The sequence below is a fragment of the Lipotes vexillifer genome, unplaced genomic scaffold (assembly GCF_000442215.2).
Source record: "Lipotes vexillifer unplaced genomic scaffold, Lipotes_vexillifer_v1.1 scaffold567, whole genome shotgun sequence".
Taxonomy (NCBI): Eukaryota; Metazoa; Chordata; class Mammalia; order Artiodactyla; family Lipotidae; genus Lipotes; species Lipotes vexillifer.
In genome coordinates this window covers 1784262-1808308 of record NW_006776652.1, presented here as the reverse complement: position 1 = coordinate 1808308, position 24047 = coordinate 1784262, and the positions used below count along the sequence as shown (strand labels likewise).

Here is a 24047-nt window from a genome sequence, read left to right as displayed (position 1 = left end):
GCAGCTGTAGCTCACGGGCTTAGCTGCTCCACTGCATGGGGGGATCTTCCTAGACCAGGCTTGAAACCATGCCCCCTGCATTGACAGGTGGATTTTTAACCACTGTGCCACCAGGGAAGTCCCAGTAAACAGAAAAATAATTTATTCCAAAAGATAGCAGAAATAAATTCATCCTAAAAATATACTTTGGCATAATTCTGGTGGGACAGATCTTCCCTCTGAACATGTTCTCTTATTGACCGCCCCACTGAAGTCTTCCTGTTTTGTAACAGCTCTTAAACACTTTGCTGATTCCCATGTAGTGAGCAGGCAGGAGCCGCCTTCAAATCCACAGGTTCCAAAGAGAGAGTCATATATTTCTCAGAAGAACAGCATTTTCTATCTCAGAGGAGTGCACAGACATTTTATGGAGCCTGCACAGTTTAAGTAGGTACGTAATTCATCAAAGTATAAAAAAGGTGATGGGAAAAAAAATACTGCATTGTAGAATAAGATGTTCAAATGTGCTGTGAATGTTTAAGGAAGCTGATGGCCAAAATAGGCAAGTCAAGGAAGGTGGTCTAGGTATGGAGGTGATTTAACATCTCTTCATGACTAGATATAACAGCAAACTGAACAGGTCACCAACCAGGTGATGATAACTCCCAGCTGGGACCCTCAGGGATGAACCAGGGCTCTAAGAAGCTGACGAAGCCCCAGAACACGCTCATCATGATGAGAGGCACCGTGAGGCCCATATACGCCACGGTTGCTTCCCTGCCGCCTCACTTTGATCCCACCCAGAAATGTTAGTCTGCTTGTTCTTGCACATCATATAAATCAGACAGTCTGTGCTCTTTTCGGTGTAGCTTTTTTAGTTTACCACAATGTCTGTGAGATTCAACCACGTTTTTGCATGTATTCATAATGTTATTTTTTATTGCTGAGTAAATTCCATTGTATAAATATAACACAATTTATCTATTCTACTATTGATGGACATTTGGTTGCTTCCCATTTTGGACTATTATGAGTAAAGCTAAGGTGAGCATTCTCATGCACATCCTTCAGTGGACATATACACTAATTTCTCTTCGACAGAAACCAGGCATGGGGGCTTCCCTGGTGGCGCAGTGGTTAAGAATCTGTCTGCCAATGCAGGAGACATGGGCTCGAGCCCTGGTCTGGGAAGATCCCACATGCCACGGAGCAACTGGGCCTGTGAGCCACAACTACTGAGCCCGCGTGTCTAGAGCCCGTGCTCCACAACAAGAGAAGCCACTGCAATGAGAAGCCCGTGCACTGGAAGGAAGAGTAGTCCCTGCTCGCCGCAACTAGAGAAAGCCCGCGCGCAGCGATGAAAACCCAATGCAGCCAAAAATAAAATAAAATAAATAAGAAAAAAACAGGCATGGATTTGCTGGGTTGTAGGGTAGACATATGTTTTGCTTTATTGCCCAACAGTTTTCCAAAGTGGTTGAACCAATTTACAAACCCACCAGCAATGTATCTAGTTTTAGTTCTCCACAAACTTATCAACACTTGGTATTGTCACACTTATAAATTTTAGCCATTCTAGAGTATATGTAGTGGTATCTCACTGTGGTTTTATATCCATTTCCCAGATGAGTAACTATTTTAAGCCCCTTTTCATATGCTTTTTGGCCATTTTAATACCCTCTTTTGTGAAGTGTCTGTTAAAATCTTTTGACCATTAAAAAAATTTGGTTGTTTTGTGTTTTTCTTATTGAGTTGCACTTTTTTTTTTTTTTTGCCATGGGGTGCGGCATGTGGGATCTTAGCTCCCTGACCAAGGATCGAACCCATGCCCCTTGTGATGGAAGCATGGAGTCTTAACCACTGGACCACCAGGAAGTCCCTGAGTTGAAGTTCTTTATAGACTCTGAATATAAGTCCTTAGTCAGACATATGTACTGCAAAAATCTTCTCCCAGTTTATGGTTTGTCTTTTTCCTTTCTTAATCATGAATTTCTGTGAATACACATTCTTAATTTTCATGAAAGTCATTTATGCAATTTTTCTTTTAAGGTTAGCATTTTTTGTGTCATATTTAAGGACGCTTTATCTACCCCAATGCCTAGTTTCCATACTTTCCTCCGGGAGTTTTACTGTTTTAGATTTTACATTTAAGTTATAATTCATTTTGATTTAGTTTTTGTGTATGGAGATCCATTTTCCCCCAGAGATAGATATCCAATTGCTTTAGTACCATTTATTGAAAGAAGCCCTAAGTTTCAATTTGACATCTACTGCTAGGTAATGGGAGCACACCTTCCATGAAAGGAGCATTTCTCATACTCACCTGTCTCAATAGTCTGCTTTCCTCCTGAGAGTACACCCAAAGGGAGTGTACCTGTAGGAGTCAGGCCCTTGAGAGTCAGCACACTCTCACTCTCTTCCCTGCAAAGGAAGATCAAAGCCCAGGGTTAATGATAGGGTGTCTACCACTCAGTACCTACAAAGATACTTGAAAGAAGTTAAGAAAAGATGTGCAGAGATGGAGGATAGGTTCTCCTTCTCCCTACCCCTTCCCTGACCCAAAGAAAGGGATGTTTTCTATAAATATTCCAATTAACAACAATTAGCCAGGTCTTGTTTTCAATTAAAGCCATTTAATAATCAGGTGCTGTTCTAATGTTTTCCATATATTACCCCATATAATCCTCCAAAGAACGTTGTAAGGCAGATCTGCTATTATCACTCTTTTACAGACCAGGAAAATGAGGCACAAGATCACACAGCTGAGAAGATGTAGAGCCAGGATCTGAACACAGGCATTCTGGCTCCAGAATCCATACTAAATCACTGCACTCACTGCACTGTATCTAAGCTCATACCAAATAAATGTTTGCCAGGCATTTCTAGGCACTTTAACATGCAGGTCTGATTCAAACTGTACTCAACCCAAAGACCAACAGTTCTAATACCAAACTCCAATTCTAAAAAAACTGTTCTGAAATCAACTTCTAAATTACTCTCAAAATCCTTTTATCCCACAGTGTAATGACAGTTATCCTTACCGAAGAATTGAAAAGACCCGTGCCATCTTCCCAATGGCTCTGATTTTATTCTTGATGATCTCCTTTCGAACTGTAGTGCCTCCTTAGAGAATACAAAGAATAAGTAAGTTAAAGGAATATGTTAACAGGTTAGTTTTAAAAAATGCAGGATGAAGCGTCTTTCTAAGTTAAAGAAATTGTTTTTAAAAAGAAATCAAGGCCTAAGTTTGTTTAAACAAACCAAAGTCCCAGGAAGTTGTAAGGAGCAAGAGAAAAAAAAAAAAACAACCCAGAAGAGAGAAAAAAAAGATGATGTAAAAAATGGAGGGGCCACAAAAAAGACAGACTGAGTGGATCTATGAGGTAGGAACTTATTTGTGGTTCTGGAATGTAAAACACAGGGAAGAATGAAATACACACATATAAACAAAGACAGTTGCTACAGCAAAGATCTCTTTTGAGAATGCTGTGGGCCACCTCAGGATGCAGGGTTTGGCCTGCCAAATGGCACGTGATGACTTGAGCAGTTGTCTTCTGCATGTAAACACAACACACAGCTAGCTCTCCTGAACTTAGTGAGAGCTGCTTTCATTTTATAATCCTCACTTACTCACAAACTGGTGAGTTATTTCCTACCATAGACAACTGTGCAGTATAAATTATGATGATGGGTAAGGTGTTTTATAAAGCAACATCAAAAAAGTTATTGTTAAGACTTTATGGCCTTTTCTCATCCAAGATTTAGGAAACAGCTCACACATGAGAAGCCAATGTCCAGGCATGCATCAGGTGACCGCATTCAAACGTCAGAAACTAAGAAATGTGGCCTCTCCTTCCTCGCCCCCCAGTTCTAAATATCCTGCAGGATCATACAGCAGGGTTCAGAGAAAACATATACATTGAAACAGAAAGGGAGGATGGAGGGCCTGTCTGAAATTATTCAACTACAACTAAAAAAGTCTAATTAATAGATTGTGGTGGGACAGACAGCGAGTAGTAAGCTCATAGCACATTTTGGTCAGATACCTTTCTGATAGCTTGCAATGTAGTGATCTTCAGGGAGAAGAGACACCAAGAAACAAGGAGATGAAAATAGAAATATGGGAAGAGAAATTTAAGTTTGCATGGAAGAGAGAAAAGAAAAAATCAAAGCGAAATGCAATGAGAGAAGCAGGCTTTTATCTTTATCAGCTCAGAAGAGACATCCTTGGTATCATGATAGAATATTAAATTACAGATTTCTTGCCAGGAGTGTTTCTATTTCTTAAAAGTTTTACATTAATTCACATCTATTATTTTTCAAAATGGTCTATCCCCATAGATCATGAAAATAAAATTAGACAAAGAAAAAGATACTATTTGTGGAACAAATAATGCTGAAAACAATGAATAAAAACAAAGGACAGAGTGAACAGCTTACAAATCTCTTAATAAGAGCATCATGTTTTTATATAATGGATTCAATATCTTCTCATATCTTTCTAGAGATACTACAGTTTTTCCATTTTTAAGTTTTATATTTTCTTCAGAATCTCAAGTTCATTTGAGTTGCTTTTTGCTGTTTTTGTTGTTGTCTCTCTTAGAGACTTTTCCAAAGAGTCCTATAATCCTTGGTGCCTGCTCATCATTAAGAATGAGGGACTAGAAAGTTTTCAGAGTTGGTAGGTGGGCTGCTGACTTGGAGCTTTAAATACACAGAATGACCAGGGTGGGTCTTTGTTAGGGAATTCTCTGTATCAGTACTGAGATTGCATATGGTCACATAATTCACCTGTTTTTGGCAAAGTATCGATGCCCTCAGTTGTATCCTGGTCCAGAAATTCTTTGCTTTACACTTTTTAGAGGTTAGCCTCCAGTCTTGGAGAAGAGGCAGCCTTTCAAACAGCTTTTACCTACTCATTTAAGCTCAGCCCCCATCTCCCTCTTCCCCTCAACTCAAGGTCCCCAATTCTAGCAACTGGTGTAGGCTACCAATTCCTTTGCTTTTTGAGGATTCTGTACTGGAACTCGCTATTCCCCATTACTAAACTGGTCTTTAGCTTTCTTGAATCAGCCAAGTCAGTAATACTAATTCATTTGTTTTCCAGCTTCCAAAAACAGAAATCTAATCTCCACAATTTTTTTTTTTTTTTTTTTTGCGGTACGCAGGCCTCTCACTGCTGGGGCCTCTCCCGTTGCGGAACACAGGCTCCGGATGCGCAGGCTCAGCGGCCATGGCTCACGGGCCCAGCCGCTCTGTGGCATGTGGGATCTTCCAGGACCAGGGTACGAACCCATGTCCCCTGCATCGGCAGGTGGGCTCTCAACCACTGCGCCACCAGGGAAGCCCATCTCCACATTTTTGTAGGCTTATAAATTTGTAAAAATCTCTTTTATTGTGAAGTATGATAAACATACAGAAAAGTACACAAAACAAATGTATAACTCAATGATTTATTAAAAGCAAATGGCCATATAACCAGTCAGGACAATAAACAGAACCCTGCCAGCACCCCAGATTCCCCACCTTGGGCCCTTCCTAATAATTAGAGTCTCCCTCTTCCCAAAGAAAATCATTCTCTTGACTTCTACTGAAATCACTTTCTTGCTCTTCTTTATAGTTTTATCATTTAAGCATGTATCCACAAGTACAAGTTTTAATTTTTTTTTAATTTTATGTAATTGGAACAATCAAATAATGTATTTTTGTGTCTGGCTTCTTTTGCTCAACATTATGTTTGTAAGATGCATCCATGTTTTCCCTGTTCCTGTAGTTCACTGTCATTATTGTATACAATTCCACTATATGAATATGCCACAACTTATTTATCCTTTCTTCTGTCAGTGGTCATTTGGGCTGATTCCAATTTTTGGCTATTTTGAATTCAGCTGCTGTGAATATTCCAGTGCATTTCTCTTTGCTACACATATTTCTCTTAAGTACATTCCTATAATTAGAATGCTCAGTTATAGGGTATGTATATGTTCAATTCTGGATATCAGTTTAGCATTATCTACTAAAGTGGATGTACCAATTTACACTTCAATATATGAGCATTCCTGTTGCTACACATTCTGGCCAACACTTGATGCTATTCATCTTCACTTTTAGCCAATTTGGTAGGTGTGTAGAATCATCCATTGTGGTTTTAATTTGCATTTTCATGATGACTAATGTGGCTGGATAACTTTTCATATTTTTACTGGCCATTTGGATATCCTCATTTGTGAAGTGCTCATTCAAGTCTCATCTCACTGATCTGTAGTTCTTTATATATTCTGCATGAGCCACTTTTTGGTTGTGTAGCAAATATCCTCTCCCACTCTGTAGCTTGTCTTTTTACACTCTTTTTTTAAATTTAAATTTAATTTTATTTATTTTTTTCCACCCCGCCACATGCGGGATCTTAAGTCTCCTGACCAGGGATCGAACCCATGCCCCCTGCAGTGGAAGCACAGAGTCTTAACCACTGGACTGCCAGGGAAGACCCTTCACACTCTTTAAATAGAATCTTTTGATAAATACAAGTTCTAATTTTTTTTTTTTTTTTTTGCGGTACGCGGGCCTCTCACTGTTGAGGCCTCTCCCGTTGCGGATCACAGGCTCCCGACACGCAGGCTCAGTGACCATGGCTCACGGGCCCAGTCGCTCCGTGGCATGTGGCATCTTCCTGGACCGGGGCACAAACCCATGTCCCCTGCATATGCAGGCGGACTCTCAACCACTGCGCCACCAGGGAAGCCCCATTGGTTATTTCTGTCTTATCTTTTTTACTTCATAAGTCTTGCCATGGATTTATCAATTTTATTAGTCTCTTAAAAAGAGTACATTCTGGGGCTTCCCTGGTGGTGCAGCTGTTGAGAGTCCGCCTGCCGATGCAGGGGACGCGGGTTCGTGCCCCGGTCTGGGAAGATCCCACATGCCGCGGAGCGGCTGGGCCCGTGAGCCATGGCCACTGAGCCTGCGCGTCTGGAGCCTGTGCTCCGCAACGGGAGAGGCCACAACAGTGAGAGGCCCGCGTACCAAAAAAAAAAAAAAAAAAAGAGTACATTCTGGTTTTACTGCTCCTCTACACTATATTTATTTATTTATTTATTCTGGGGGGCTGCACTGCACAGCTTGTGGGATCTTAGTTCCCTGACCAGGGATCGAATCTGGGCCCTCAGCTGTGAAAGCGTGGAGTCCTAACCACTGGACCACCAGGGAATTCCCTATATTATATTTTATTTTCTGTTTTCTTATGCTGCTCTTAACTTTTTATTTCATTCCACCTCCTTTCTTTAGGTTTAATGTGCTATCCATTTTTTTCCCTTAACTTCCTGAGATAGATTTTGATTTTTCACCTTTCTTCTTTTCCAATTTATGCATTTAAGGCTATAAATTTTCCTCTATGCATGGCTTTAGATGCATCCCTCAAGTTTTGTTGTTCTATTTTTTTCTTTCAATTTATATCATTTTGTATTTAAGCACTGATTTTACAAAATGTGGTATAAAGGTGAACTAAATTTACAACTTAATTTTTTCATGTAAATTGCCCTCAAAATACATTGCAGCTAAGATGTGTATAAAATTTTACATACATTTGGAAGAAATCACACAGAAACAGTTTCTTTTTCAACAAACTTGGCTAATTTCACATCCCTTTTGGTCAGTCCCCCAAGGACATGTGAGGTGAGGGGCATATGGACCTTGTTGTACACACTGAACCATCCTGGTGATGATTCATCTTCTCTGCTTGTAGGATAACTTGAGACATAAAGTCAGATGCCTGATTACAGTATTTGAAAGAGAACTCCTTGTAGATGGCACCTCTCTCACTTAATTCTGACCATCCTGCTGCTTTAAGGTCAAGTATAACTCGGTTCCTCTCCTCTGCTGTCAACCAGTGAACATCTGCTGAGGTTCTGGTTCCAGCCCTAAACCCAGGCCTGCCTGGTGCACTGCCTGCCCTCAAGTTTTAATATGTACTGCTTTTTATTTTCATTCAGTTCAAAATATTTTGAAATTTTCATTGTGATATATGACCCATGGGTAATTCATTTCACTTCATTTCATTTTATTTTATTTTAATTTTTGGCTGCTCCATGTGGCATGCAGGATCTTAGTTCCCCAACCAGGGATTGAACCCACGTCCTCAGCAGTGAAAGCATGAAGTCCTAACTACTGGGCCGCCAGGGAATTCCCCATCTTATTATTGTTTTAGCATTTATTTCACGTAATATTAATCTATTTACAACAGCTTTTCTTTAGTTAGTATTTGGACTATATATTTATTCTCCTTTTACTTTCAAATTTTCTGTATCTTTATGTTTTAGATGTCTCTTATAAACCATCATAAAATGTTTTAAAAAAAATCTTACCTGACAATCTTTTATTCATTTACATTTAATGAAGTTGCTGATAAATTTATCAACATAATTTATTCTATTTGTCCTAGTGTTATAGGTACCTTCCCTCCTTTCTTGCCTTCTAGGTTATTTTTTTTATCATGCCATTTTTTCTATAACTTAAAGGGTACATACTTTTTAAAAAGCCCTCCGTTCTTTTTTTTTTTTTTTTTGCGGTACGCGGGCCTCTCACTGTTGTGGCCTCTCCCGTTGTGGAGCACAGGCTCCGGACACGGAGGCTCAGCGGCCATGGCTCACGGGCCCAGCTACTCCACGGCATGTGGGATCTTCCCAGACCGGGGCACGAACCCATGTCCCCTGCATCGGCAGGCAGACTCTCAACCACTGCGCCACCAAGGAAGCCCAGCCCTCCTTTCTTGAAAATTACTCTTACACCATGCATCTCTTACTTATCAAAGTATAATGTTAACAGGTACTTTTCTCCTCTCCCCAGAGAGTACAGCGTCCTCACACACTTTAACTCTATCCCACTGCCGACTATTATGGTCATATATTTTAATTGTCTTTTAAATCCAACAAAAATTATTATTGTTTAATAAGGTCTAAATTCACTTGATTTACCCACATATTTTCTACTATTTGTACTCTTTATTTCTTTCTGACTCTCCAAGCTTCTGTCTGGTATTTTCCTTCTGTTTGAATAATATTCTTTAGAATTTCATTTAGTGTGGGTCTCCTGGTAATTCTCTTAGTACCTTTTTTAAAGGGAAGAATAGCTGAAAAATGCTTATTTCTTCTTCATTTTTGAAGGGTATTTCTGCCAGGTATAGAATTCTAGATGTACCAATTATTATCTTTCAGTACTTTGAATATGTCATTCCATGGTTTCCTGCTTCCATTGTTTCCATTGAGAATCTACTGTCAGTTTAACTGTTCTCTTTTGAAAGTAATCGATTTTTTTTTTCCTGGCTGCTTTAAGATTTTTTTTCTTTGTCTTTCACCTGAAGCACTTTTACTATGATGTGCTTAGATATTGTTTTCTTTGTATTCATTCTGCTTTGGTTTGGGGGACTTCTTCAATCTGTGGCTTAACTTGTCAGTTTTAGAAAAATTTCAATCCATTATCTCTTCAAATACTGGTTCTACCCCATTCTCTCTCTCTTCTCTAGGATTCCAAACACACAGGTGATACCTATTCACTGTATCCTCCATGTCACTTATACTTTTTGGGGTATTTTATTTTTTCTCTTTGTGATTTATTCCAGGTTGTTTCTTCTGACCTATATTCTAGTTCATTTATTCTTTGTTTAGCTTTATTGAATCTGCTGTTAATTCATCTGTGTTTTTTATTTTTCATTCCTAGAATTTTCTTTTTGTGCTTTATCAACTCTGCTGCATCCCTTTTTATAATTCACAGTTCTCTGCCAAAATTTTTAATCTAGTCTTTTATGTTCTTGAACAGTTAGCATCGTTTTATTTTTTAGAATAGTTATTTTAAAGTTTGGTCTGATAAAGCCAGTGTCTGGAGAACCTGAGGGTCTGTTTTTATTTTTTGCTCTTTCTGCTGGTTCTCATTCATTTTGTTATGTCTCCTCATATGCCTAGTTATTTTTGGTTGTGAGCCATGTATTATATTTGAAAGACAGTTTGCAGTAGTTTAAAGTTCTACATAATGCTACCTTAGTCTAAAGAGGTTTCCTTTTGCCAGATGCTTGGGACTACCTTATTTAAATTTCAGAGGCTGAAATGACTTGAAGACAGGCTGTAGTCCCTTCCAGGGCATTCCATTTCCAGTTCACCCTTACTCTTACATAGATGCAACCTTTGGGGGTCCCAAACCAATGAGCAGAAGCTTACCGGCACTCAATCCATCTATGGCAAGTCATGAACCCCAACTTTCTTTAGCTTCTATCAAGAGGGCTGGTCAACCTCTCAGCCCCCTCTTTTGATATTCATGAATGCCTTTAGGAGAAAATTGGCCCCATACGTAACCAAATGTCTTACCTCTGGATTTATGCCTTTCTCCAGATCTCTACTTAGTAATTCTTTATTACTTTCTTAGTTTTCTGAATGCCTTTGAAGCAACTTTTTAAAATATTTTGTCTAGCTTTTCTAGTTGTCTTAAGAGTCAGGATTGACTTAAACTATCTGTCTGGCATTACTAAAGTGAAAATCCTTAGTTTATATCACTTAGATAAAACCAAAATTGTACTGTAGTTTTAGTGTGGTTTCAGGAAGGAATGGAATTAGAAGTGTGTTCAATTCACCAGCTTAACCTAAAGGTTATTCTTCATTTCCTTTCAGAAGAAAAGTTTTAAAATCCTGTGTCAGTTTATACCCACATACCTTGTAAAAAATGGGAATAAGAGGATTCTATCCATTTACGTTTGTACTTAACATCTAATACACTTTCCATATCAGCACCAACAGCTCTACTCCATTCTTTTATTTTTTTAATAGTTGTACTTCATACCACAAATATTTGCCTACTATGCTCATTGAACTATACTGGGCTTTAAGGTGATAATGGTAAGCAAGAACGAATTTTGTCCCAGCACTCAGGGAATTTACTGTTGAGTGACTTAACAGTATTAAGTCACTTATCAAATACATTAATATATTAATCTTGTAACAGTATAAATAAATGTAAAATCGCAACTCTATCAAATGCTAAGAAGTTAGCACCATTGATATGAGAGCATGACAGGCGTGTTGGATCTAGTCAGGGAGATCAGAAATATCCTCCATGACGAAGTAACAATAAGCTGAATAGGAACTAACTAGAAGAGAAGGGGAGAAGAAAGGAGGCTTACAGAAGGGAAATAATATTCCATGTGGAGAATCTATCATATGGATATATTGTGATTGATTCACCCAGCTCTCCACTGAGGGATATTTAGATTGTTTGACTCTTTTGCTACTACAGATGATACTTCAATAAATATATCCATATATAACTTTGGGCATAATTTAGTAAGCATGTCCTTATGATAATCAAGGATACATACACACAATAGAGTTAATACATACAATAGAGTTCACAATAATTTCCATTTCCACTTAGATTTAAATATAAAATTAACTAGATGTATTTCTTACATATTTCATCCTTTCCTAACTTAAATTCTTTGTTTTAATTTTCACTTGGCTGCACTATTTTCTCAAGACCTGGTTCCCTGCAGTGATCTCCTATCCCATTCATAAAGGTAAACACAAGCTATGCTCCGTCTGCTCTGCACCTTCAATGTGGAATCTGAAGCCTAAGTATGTATAGGACTCTCGTCTATATTCTCAAAGTAAGCTAGGCTTTCTCCACTATGTACATAGCTCATCCTAACAGCTGAGTGAATCACCTTAGCATAAGCTTGGGGAGAATGAGACGGTCAGAGGTTTGTGCTAAGGTGCTACCATCTCTCCAGAATCTTCTGCATTCTCAGATAAGTTAGGATCTATCTTTAAAATCAAACCTCCTGAAACATATTAGGGAAAAAATACTTGGCTATGTATATAACAAAATGTAACTATATAAATATCGCTCACAGGCCAAGAAGAAGAAAAACAAACAAACATGCACATAACAGTAGAAAAGTGGGCAAAATAAATGAATTGACAACTCATAAAAAGAAATAAAGGTGGTCAATAAATACAAGAAAAAAACTTCATTAGTCATCATAAAAATAAATATTTAAGTTAAAAAAAACAGCAGACTATAAAAATTATAATAAATAGTATTGGAGAGAACACTGTGAACTATGTATCACATACACAAAATGTAAACTGCTATAGCTTTTCTAGGTCACCTGTATCCAATTTAAAACTGTTAAGTACTAATTGACACAAATTTTCAATTTCTAGAAATTTATCCTATGGAAATAATGAAGAAAGTGTTAATTTTCATTTCCTAGTATTGTTTTCCTTTCTTTCATACCACATATCAATATTTGACTCATATGCATTGTTTGTTTGTTTTCCCACCACCAGAATATAAGCTTTTTGAGAGCTTAGGACCTATACAATTGTTGGCACATATAAGGCATATAATAATCATTGGCTGTTGAACAGAACAGGTAAAGATTTATCTATAAAAATTTTCAAAACTGGGGGGTTTTAAAAGAAAATTTGGAAAAAATCCAATATCCAACAGCAGGGGATTGGATAAAACAAAGAATGACTGACATGGATAACTATGTAAGCATTAAAAAGTAGTCTACAAAAAACCCAGGAAATGTTTGTGAAACTATCACATGACTTCACTTTTGTTTAAAAGAAAAAAGAGGAAAAAAAGACACTAATACAGTATTTATATCAAGATGTGGATATCTATGAGATGGTAGGATTATGGTAGGATTATGGGTGACTTTTTTTTCTTATTTATGGTTTCCTGTATTTTTCAAATTTTATTTTTTCTACAATGAGCAGAATTCTTTTTTTAATTAGACAAAGAAAATTATTCACAACAAACTAAAACCAAAACCCAAACTTCTTCGTTTCTGATTCAAAGGAGGAAAAGGCAAGTTTACCTTCAATTTCATCATCGGAAATCAATTCATCATCAGAGCATATGTTGAGAATGTTAACCAGCATCTCTGTCACTAGATGATAAGACAAAATAACCCAAAATTTATATAATTAATAAGGTACTTTCTCTAAAATGATGTGGATATATAAACATGCATGTTAAATAAACATAGATAAAAATGATTTATAATTTTGCTATTCAGAGTAGCTGTAAGGAACAGCATTAAATGCAGACCTTCAAGTTTATATAGATTTGGGGGAGATTACTTGCTCCAGTTAAAGTATGGAGTCTTTGAAGATTCCATTGCATAGCTACGACTTGATTTCATTAGACTGCTGCCAGAGCCTTTTCTTCACTGATATACATATGAAAGGATTTCCTCCCATTTTACAAAGAAGTTAAGCCACCAGGCCAACGTACAACAGGCTTATATATTTGCATAGCTTATTTGTATAGGTGTACAAATAAAATTCCGAGAAAAATAATTCCTATTTAAATCTCTTTATCACTGCAGAAATCACTGAAGGAATGGTTATTTTATTGTTACTTATGTTATTTTAACATCTTGATTATAGGACGACAGCTATTTTAAATTGATATTTAGAATAAGAAAAGCATAATCAACTAGAATTACAGTTTAAAAATCAATTAAGTGCCACTTAAAAATCTTTGTAGAGAACAATGAAAATAGAAAACATTTCTGATAACTTTAAGAAAAACATTTCTGAACCATCAGGGACTCATGCAAATATAAGGGTGCTCAGTCACTAGTTAGGACAATTGATGGTCCAGATGCTTTAGTTCTCTTACCTTTTTCCCCAACAAAAGGCAAAGACCACGTGAAAACATCCATAAAGTTTGGAAGCCAGTATGGGTGTGGAGAACAGTTAAACTGCCTGATATTCATGACATTGTTTTCATATTTTAACACAGCAGCTAAAAAGGAAAAAGGAGGAAAGTCTGGCACAGAGGAATATGACATGGCAACTGGTACACTTTGTACAGCTGTGTACCTATTACACAGAATTCAAGAACTTACTTTCCATTTATAAATTCAACACAGATGGAAAATCTTAAAGCATGTTATATAGTGCATTCTTTTAAGAATTATCCCAAGAAACAAAGTTACCTGAAGAGCTCTTATATATAATAAAAGTACAAAAGAAACTAAGCTCTGAAAATTCAAAGGGTCTTGCACAGTAACTATCTATAGAAATCTCAGATTCCACATGAGAAAAATTTCATCATAATTTCCCTTTATAGGCCAAGTGGTTACAATTACAACTTTCCTCTGAGGGCAAACATTTCTCATTAAATGAACACAGCCTGTTTTCCTAGTCATTAGCCAGAGCCAAAGATTTTATAAACTTTTTAGGAGTTTATAACATAGCAGTTATTAATTCATAGTGGGGGATACAGATAGATGGTAAACTTGGAGCAATTTAATAAGGTTCAAAGTAGATTAAATCATCTCTGCATACAGTATGTGAAGAAAAAAATGCCCGTCTCTCCTATACACAGTTAGTATATTGCTCACACTCTATAAATGTTTAATATTTACCAGTTCATATATATTTTTTGGTACCAAACTGATTTTCTTTATATTTAAAACTTCTTAAAATCCAATCCCTTAGTTTTCATCACCAGCAATGCAATGTGGTTTGCATTATTCTCTTAATTATTCTTACTATGATCATAAATAGAATAGGGTATAATAGTTCTCTAGAAATGACAGTTATAGGTCATCTCCTGATTCCTGTCTCTTTGATAATTGCAGGATAGCCTAGTATTCTCAAAATTAAAGTCACTGGATGTTTAAAATGTACACCATAGATTATAAAGAAAATATATGAAAATAGGATTTTCAGCTTTTAAGAAGCTTCTAATACTGGTTACAATGTACATGTCCCATTATTTTCAAGTATATGTATTTTACTTAGGTTAGATGAATATGTAAATATTCAACAACTCCCTCAATCTACACAAGAAAAAGAGGTGGGAGGTGGACACAAAAATAGAGATGTTTAAAAATCATGACTTAAAGGTCTTTCATGTAACCTGTGGAACTAAGAAATGCCTGTTGGTACCAATAAGACTAAAGAATGTACAAGAAAGAAAAACAACAGTAAAAGAAAGAGAAGAAAGAAAGGGGGATAGAGTTGCCTTTTTCAAGAAAAGAGGTACTTGTATGGTGAACAACTGAGTACCACCAGAGGTTATTTTAGATGCCACATGCCCCCCTCCCCCTGGCCAAAGGTTAAGAAACAACCAAGGAAAATAAGATTGTTTCAAGGTAAAGTATGTTACCAATTATGTCAAAGCCAACAAAAAACTCAGAATCAACTGTGACTTTAACAGTTTACTAAAGGAATAATCAAGAACAAGACCAGATTAGAATATGGCAAAGAATGAACTGGCAGTTAGTAAGCTAGTAAAGTGATTGCTGATTTAGATGACATGTTTCAGATTAGCACACTGATAAATCCACTGGGCAATCAACAGACACTTTTTTTTTTTTTGGCCAACGCTGTGCAGCTTGCAGGATCTTGGTTCTCCGACCACGGACTGAACCCAGGCCCCTGGCAGTGAAAGCGCCAAGTCCTAACCACTGAACTGCCAGGGAATTCCCTCAATAGATACTTTTAATAGTAAGGTTAATAAAGGAAGTAAGAAGGGAAAGTCTTCATCATAGATAAGAGAACTAGGGACACTGTCCTTGAGGAAGTTTGACAACATAAGTGGCACATACCATTCATAAGGGAGGAAACGAGAACAAAAACTAAGTCTCTAATGTATTGGAAATATTAGGAAAAAGGAAATAAGAAAGAATGGAGTTAGGGAGAAGCAGAGTATTATAGGATAGCTAAGACTCAGGAAAGATTGACGAGTAGCAAAAAGAAATATAAGACTGGAAGAGAATTTAAGTCAAAGAAATGTCTTTCCAAAATGGACAGCAAGTCACTAAGGACATTCAGAGATAACTGTTCCAAAACAGATTGAAATGAGATGTGCCATTTCATAGTCTACTCTGAAATAGAGGAAGCAGTAAATATATTGTGGACCTCTTTTAAACTTCTCTCCCAAACTGCATATACAAGATATGACTATAAAGTAATGAGACTTAAGAAACCACCAACGACAAACACACCAGACCTTATATATCAGATGAGTGTGGTCCTTTGCTGTAATCACACCAGACACAATAACAGTAGAATGTTATAGTAGTAGAGCAATTTATAGTTTGACCAATGCTTTTAATATTCATTTTGATTATTCCAACTTATCTCCAACAAGCCTATATCACAGTTATTTTAAGGACAAACTGAGGCTCAGAGAAGTTAAGTATCTCATTAACTGTGAATTTAAAAGTGAAGCAGGACTAGACTAGGATTTCTGACTCCTAGCTCGGTGCTCTTATCAATATACCTTGCTGCCTTACCGTATATTTAATCCAAAGATGCTGCCATCACTCAAAACGTTTCTGGAACTCCTCTTTTGGAATTGCCTCCAGAGCCATTTTATAAGCAACACAAGAAAAACCAGTCTCATTACCTTATGATCATACCTTGTTCCTGACCCCAAATGGTATCGTCTAGCTTGATCACTCACCTTATTCATCAGTCTTGACTCCGAATGACTTTTGGCTGTTCCAAAAATCAAATCCACCCTCAAAGGACGATGATTTCCCATCATTGAGGATAATCAAAAGAATGTGTCGCAGACTCTGAAGGCAATGCCAAAAGAGGAGTTCCAAAAATGTTTGAACAATGGGCAGCATTGTTGGAATAAGTGTATAACCTCCCAAGGTAACTACCTTGAAGGGACAATACTCACTTGGATATATTTGTTCTGGCATGTTTGTTTAAAAGTTCTATTATTTTATAGTCATACAACAAAATAGTTACAGAGGCATGTTACAGAGAAGGCTTTTAAGTAGACCACTGCCCTGATACAAAACTTATGAACTAGGAATCATAAAAGTTAAATTTAAAAAAATGACTAAAATAGACTAAAAGTCTTAGAAGTAGAATTTCTGGATCAAAAGGCATGTGTATATCCAATTATCTTTTTTATATGGGAAACTGAGGTTAAGAAAGATTATATGACTTACCTAAAGTCACACTATTAGTTTCTGGCAGGGCTTGGACTAAAATGAAGATTTTTCTGACTTTTTGTAGAGTATTCATTCTAACAGTATTATTTCTTAAGAGCAAAAACAGCTTAAGGGACAGACATTAAAACACTAAACAGTGACATTTTATTGAGGTAGTACTGTTATAAATAAATTAAATTCACCAAAACCAATAATTTATGCTGACTGTTCTAACCTGAATCTGAAGTAATTTATTCTTCTTACATTTTGATTCAGTAGTACAAATCACACCTATTGTAATCATTATTTATACTCACAAAGAGCCCAATAATCCTTAGGAGATGAAAACCAAGCAGAAGCCTAAATTCTAAGTTTCTTGACCTTTGTTTCAATTAAGACCCTTTTTTTTCTTATTTAAAATTTATATATATTCAGAAAATTACCTATGCACATACATATTAAACTAGAGCTCACATATACTCACTCACAAATTCAAACTCAAATATTGCTGGTCTCCTTTACCTTTATTGTTATAGACATCTAGGTAATTGGGGGCAGAGAAAATAGTAATGAGTGATGGAAAGCCTGTCGTTTGGCTCTTCCTGTACATTCGATACCTGGAAGAGAAATGACAGCCCGTCTGTCTTGATGTTAAAGGCAAAAAATCTGTAGTGCTGTTTGGTACAGTTGGTTGTTTTTTTCTGTTTGTTTTTGGTTTTGGCCACGCCACACCACAAGCAGGATCTTACTTCCCTGACCAGGGATTGAACCCATGCCCCCCTGCAGTGGAACGTGGAGTCTTAACCACTGGACCACCAGGGAAGTCATGGTACAGTTTTAATATAACTTACCCAGCATCTTGGGCTTCATGGGCTCTGATTATTGATAACAGATTATTGTTCTGCAAAAATTCACAAACTGCAGGGTAACTGGAAAAGAAAATAGAAAACACAAATCCAGAATTAAAACACTTGTTTTTTTAATAGGAGAAAGGGGAAAAGTCAAGATGAAATGAGTTGAATTTGTTTCAAAATTATAGGTTTTCATTACCACTGAACTTTTATTAATAGCTTAGCAATCATCACTCTCGTTTTTCCATGTCACTGATATTCCTCATTCCAGATCAAGGACACAGATAACAGACAACCCTAGGACAGAAGCAGAGTTCCCCCACCTTTTTTTTTTTCTTAACCCACACAATAATAATACAACACCAAAACTTTTCTTGGTATCTTGATATAAAAAAAAGTATCACAGCAGTGTGTGTGTGTGTGTGTGTGTGTGTAGTAGGTGCTAAAAACTGAACACACAATTTTCAAATTGTCAAACTGTTAGAAAAGTTAAAGAACCTACTTATAGCTTCACAGGTAATATCAATATCAAGATGATATTATGCAGGAATATTTCAGGAGCAAATACAAATACTGTATCCAACCTTATTCAAATGAAAGGTATGATATTTGCATCTCTCCTGATATTTGCATCATATTCTTTTAGCACTAGTACCTTTCTGCATGGCAAATGTTTGATACGAAGAACTGGAGAATACAAAATTATCCTGGAATTATCCAAGTGCTAATTATTTAATTTATGTTTAACCTTTGTTTCTTATTATGTTCATTAGAAAAAAATAAGTTTTAAAATAGGCTGCACATTCACATGGCATAAAATTAAAAGATATAAAAAGTTATACAGTGAAATGTCTCCCTCCATCTTACCTCTATCTTCCAGCTACCCTGGAAGCAACCAATGTTCTTGGTTTCTTTGAGTGCCCTTTCAGAGATACCATATTCAATTTCAAGCAATTATGCACACACATATGCACACCCCCCCTTTTAGAAATGTCATCAGACGGTACACATAGCTTTTTACTATGTCTTTTTTTCCCACTTTACACCAGTGATTATTCCAATCAGTATGTAAAGGATTTGTTTTCTTTTTTTCATTTTTAAAAAACAGCCTCATTGCATTGTCTGGTACATTCCATTGTCTGGATGTACAAGCATTTATTTACCTAGTCTCCTATTGAACATTTAGGTTGTTTAAAATCATCATCATAAATAATGCAACAATGAAAAACTTGTACATGCATTTTACACGTTTTCAAGTACAGTTGATTCCTATCATTTGCAGTAGCTGTGTTCTATAAAGTTGCTGCAAAAACTGAGTTAGTGAATACTGAACGACTGCTCCTAGGGGAAATACAGGGTTATGGTTCTGTGAGCCTCTGGTCACAACGTTTTCGTCAACTAATCAACACATAACCTTGTTTTATGTGTGCTTCTGTGTAAAGTCACCTTATTTAATGTATATTGTTGATTCATTAACATGGGACTCATGGCCAACAGTGCCATAACTCATTCCTGATGGAGCTTATATAACACGTCACAGCCTTCTTGCACATAGGAACACTAGATAGCACTTCAGCAGTATGCTTGGGGCCATTTTAAACAGCAAAACACCAACAAAAAATGTGGGAAATGTTTCACTAAATAGACCACAAAAATAATACTTGCTTACAGTATGAGAGCTGAAACAAGAGGCAGAGCAGCTGCACGTTCAACCTCAGCCGGAACATGCACAGGGTGTCTCAAATTTTCCGTTGCTCTGTACACTTGAATGTCTGTGAATGACTGGAAGTATTCTGAGTATTGATTCCAGGGTTACAAATAAGTCTTAGCAAGTAGGCAAATTTGCAAATCAGAATTCGTGAATAATGAGGACTGACTGTATAGCCACAGGATTACATTTTAGAAGTAGAAATTCTGGAACAAAAGCCATGGCCATTTATAATTGGGAGATGTTGTCAAGCTCACTGCCATAGAAATTGTACCAATTTATAATGTGCTAAAAATAAAAAAGTTTTATGTTCCTTATTTTAAGCAATGTAAAGAGAAGTAAAATTTAAATGACTTCATCATATTAGTCACTGCTAAAGTTGGCAGAATGGAATGAAAAAAGTTTACTTAGAAGAATGTTAAAACTATGGCAAAACTGAGGCTTCCTTTTGTGTGCAGGATTTTATTTAATGAATGCAATATCTTAGGCGATTATCAAAGATTTTTCAGGGTACTAAATACAGGTATTATTTATCAGAATAAAATATTGCGAATTTTAAAAAATTCAGGCTTCAAAGTTCCCTGAATCTCCCTAGTTTGGAGTGGCAAAGCACAATGAAACCTCACATATGAGATTTAAGACAACAACCAACTTCCAGGAAATGTCCTGGGCTTAGTTCACAATGTCCTGTTCTTTTTATATCTTTGCCAATACCGGTGGTTCCAAAAGCTGGAGAGCTTTTTAAAAAAATAACAGGATTCCCTTGTCTCAGGCTTACTGAATCAGAATCTCTGAGGAAAGAGCCAAGAAATCTTTATTTTTAAAAAAGTCAATAGATGATGTTTGGGAACAAATAATCTAGATCATTTAGAGTCAGACAACAATATTTAAGCACTGCAAGATGTTCTATTCAGTCGTGTTCAGTATATTACACTTATTAGGGCATAATACCTAGTAAAATATAAAAAACAAAACAGAGTTTTCTGCCTTCAATTAATCAAAAAATTAAATAGAAGTCCCTGAGCAACACAAATTCAAGATACAAAATATGTAGTTAAAAATAATTTGATAAAATATGTTACAATTTCCTTTTTCTAATTTTCTAACTGAGGATTAGCTTACCTGTAAAAATAAGAGCACCCTCGGACCGTGTTGTGGGTATAGTGTTCCAAGGTCTTTTCATTGCCATAATCCTCTGAGGGATCAGACCAAAGCAGGTCACACACTGGCCCAAAGGCTGGAGGTTCTTTAAACCTGTCTAACTAGAAGACACATAAAAGCCAAAAGAAGAAAAATCATGAAAGCAAAAGAGCTTTTGGAAAATGGTATGGGTCAAAAAACACCTTTCCACCCATAAGAATGTATTAGGAGAGTGGGCGGTAAGCCCCTAAAGAATTTTCCTTTAGGAAGAAAATGAACATTTAATAAATGTAGATACAATTTTTATTTGTTTTTGGTATTAAATTTTAATAAATATCCCTATCCCTACAGTAGAAAAGGACCTCCTTACATCCTAATCTTAAAAGCGGTGCTCATTTAATTTGAATGTGAAATCAATCACTATAGAAACATACTATTTATTAGAAAGACCCTATAAAGTTTATTTCAATTACCTAGGTGAGCCAATGTTACCACGACAGCAGGAAGAGTTTTGCAGTGGTTCTGTTCATTGTTTATCTCATTCCAATGGAGATTTCTTTATTTTAAAGAATGCTAGTTTTATTTTGCAAAAGGCTTTCATCCTTTCCATTCTATTCAGTGGAGGCATTTCAACATAAGTTATTAACTCAAGCCTTTAGTCACTGCTGCTTTGGTTAATGCATGAAAGCCAAGAGAAAACAAGTAACTAGGATAACTGAATGCCAAGAAGAGAACCTCTACTAAGTGAAAGGGGAGCTTTATATTAATACAATTGATTCAGAATTGTAAAATTCAAGATTTACTATGTAAAAGAGAAATGTTGTTTATTTAATAACAACACGGCAGCAGAAAAGGCTGTGCATACAGGCATACACCCTCTTACCTTGAGGACAGTAACTTTAATTCAAAGAAAGTTTTACAAACAGAAAATTTTTTAGTTTCAGTACCTATATAAGAGAGGTAAGAGAATACAAGGTACAGAAGAGAAGATGGTGATGTAGAACAATATAAATGAAAAAAGACTGATCACCTTTTTTCAGTCATGAAGATACACAATCCTGAAAATCACAATTACCAACTAAGGCAAGTGTAGCAATTAAACTCTATCATCTGAAATGTCAAAGTCAATGAATTTCAGAGCTGGGAGAGTCCTCAGACCATCCATTTCAACGTCCTCATTTTACAGAGAAGAAAATCTAAGAGGTTAAGTGATTTGGTAAAGGTTACACAATTAATGGCAGTACAGGGATTAGAACCCTGGCTTTCTTCCTTCCTATTGCTATGTAATTTAAAGTTTCAGGGTTATACTCAAAATATGTTTCTAGATGGTAAAAGCAAAGACTTTGTTAAAAATTAGACATTTTCTGGGCTTCCCTGGTGGAGCAGTGGTTAAGAATCTGCCTGCCAATGCAGGGGACACGGGACACGGGTTCGAACCCTGCTCCAGAAAAATCCCACATGCTGGGGAGCAACTAAGCCTGTGAGCCATAACTACTGAGCCTGCACTCTAGAGCCCACAAGCCACAACTACTGAGCCTGCATGCCACAACTACTGAAGCCTGCATGCCTAGAGCCCGTGCTCCGCAACAAGAGAAGCCACTGCAATGAGAAGCCTGCGCACTGCAATGAGGAGTGGCCCCCGCTCGCTGCAACTGGAGAAAGCCTGTGTGCAGCAACGAAGACCCAATGCAGCCAAAAATTAATAAATAAAATAAATAAATTTATTTTAAAAAATTAGACATTTTCTGGAAGATATATAGGAAAATGTTAACAGTAGTTATTGCCCAATGACAAGATCACAGGTGATTTCCATTTTCTTACTTTTAATTAACTGTATTTAAAATTTTTCAGCAATAAAGACATATTAGTTGACTGTAATAAAAAACAAAATTAAAAGCATATTTACTCCATGAGACTAATGAAAGATTACTTACTTTCCGAATGTCATCTAAACAAGTAATTTCAGGTGACATTCCTCCATGTACACACAGAAACTGCTGGTTTAAGAGGGCAGCAAGAGGAAGACAGTCAAATGTTTCCATACACGCATCATACACCTGTTCAGAATATTTGATTCGACCTATCAAAAAAGGAAAAACAAAGGAAGAGAGTTAAAATTTATCATACATGAAAAAGGATATATGCCAGTTGATTATGAAGCTACTCCAAAGCCATTTGTTACAGGCAAATTTGAAAACACAATCATCTTTGTACAGATATTTCTGAAAAGTTGTGGATAAAGGGCAAACAAAATCTCCCTCTTTTTCTACAAGTGTGACCTTGGATTAACTTTCTAGCTCTGCTGTCCTGGAAACCCGATAAGGTGAATGTAATCAGCTGTGTTATTAGGCAACATTTCTTATGGTAAAAATTACCCAATTACCTGGCGGAAGCTATAGCTTTGGGCTTCTCTGAGTGCAGTGACTCATAAGGTATGTCCCTCGTGGGATCCTGGAAGCTATGCCAATAAAGCTTTTACAAGAGATCCTGGCACTTGTGATGCATGAGGCTTCTAAGCCAGGGTGGCTCCCTAATCTGCCCAATGTGGATACTGTTTCCTTGCACCTGAGCTGTGACTAGGAGAGGGTGGGAGAAAGGGAGGCAAAAGGCAGAAAAGCTCCAGACTGCGGCATGTACTTCTATGATGACTACTCCATGAAAAGGGATGCCTGATGCTGCCCTTCCTGAACTGTACTCTTCTAGGATGGACGCCATGTATGCCCCATGGTCTCTCGTGAGTCTGAATTGGGTCTAAAAAGACTTCCTGGTGGTACTGAAGATATATAAATAGAAACTGAAGTTTTAGGCGTCATCAATAAAATGCCAATAATAATTTTGCTCATGATTTTTAAGGTCTTCAAGCAAATTATGTCCTGATTTTATTTTACGTAAAAATGTTCATCTCAGTGAACTGTATTTTGATGTGGTTGTCATTTTGAGGCTACAGAACAAAAAAACACTCCAGTGGGCAGACAGTGGGTTGGCTTCCACAATTATCTAAAAAGAACAGGTCATGAAATAGTAGTTGGCAGATGGCTTTAGTTTAAAGAGAAAGGGATTGTTTTCTTCTTTGGCCTTGGGTTCAAAAAGCCAATATGCTAGGAGGTGCATACTGGTGGAGACGGCCACAAGTTATACAGGCAGGCAGCCCTACAGAACTGTAAGCTCCTTCTCTTCCAAGATTCTGTGAAGATGAGACAAAGCCTACAAGCCCCAGAGAACAACACTATAGCAAGTGAGTCAGATTATCTAGTTGGTAATTATTTCTGTGTTTATTTTCTTCTTGTAATCTCCATGCTTTTAGAAAAGACATGTTCAAGTATCAGAGCCTGGTCTTGGCAAGGCTTTGGGGAATAATGTGAAGGATGATGTGTCCAGATTTGGGCCAGAGTGCAGTACATGGGTAGCA

At 36.9% G+C, this 24047-nt stretch overlaps 1 protein-coding gene across 3 annotated transcripts in view; it reads right to left on the bottom strand.

Moving 5' to 3' along the window:
* The window catches only part of PPP3CC (protein phosphatase 3 catalytic subunit gamma), a 90780-nt gene that overhangs the window by 6096 nt on the left and 60637 nt on the right, over window positions 1–24047 (bottom strand). For 2 of the 3 annotated variants that reach the window (XM_007450579.1, XM_007450580.1), the window contains 8 exons: window positions 22573–22718; window positions 20621–20760; window positions 17791–17868; window positions 17462–17556; window positions 13657–13782; window positions 12848–12919; window positions 3021–3102; window positions 2303–2400 (listed from right to left, as the gene is read on the bottom strand). In XM_007450579.1, the coding sequence (XP_007450641.1) occupies window positions 2303–2400; window positions 3021–3102; window positions 12848–12919; window positions 13657–13782; window positions 17462–17556; window positions 17791–17868; window positions 20621–20760; window positions 22573–22718 (837 nt within the window). Of the gene's footprint in view, window positions 1–2302; window positions 2401–3020; window positions 3103–4025; window positions 4053–12847; window positions 12920–13656; window positions 13783–17461; window positions 17557–17790; window positions 17869–20620; window positions 20761–22572; window positions 22719–24047 lie in introns of all 3 variants that reach the window. The other variant, XM_007450578.1, reaches the window with a different exon arrangement.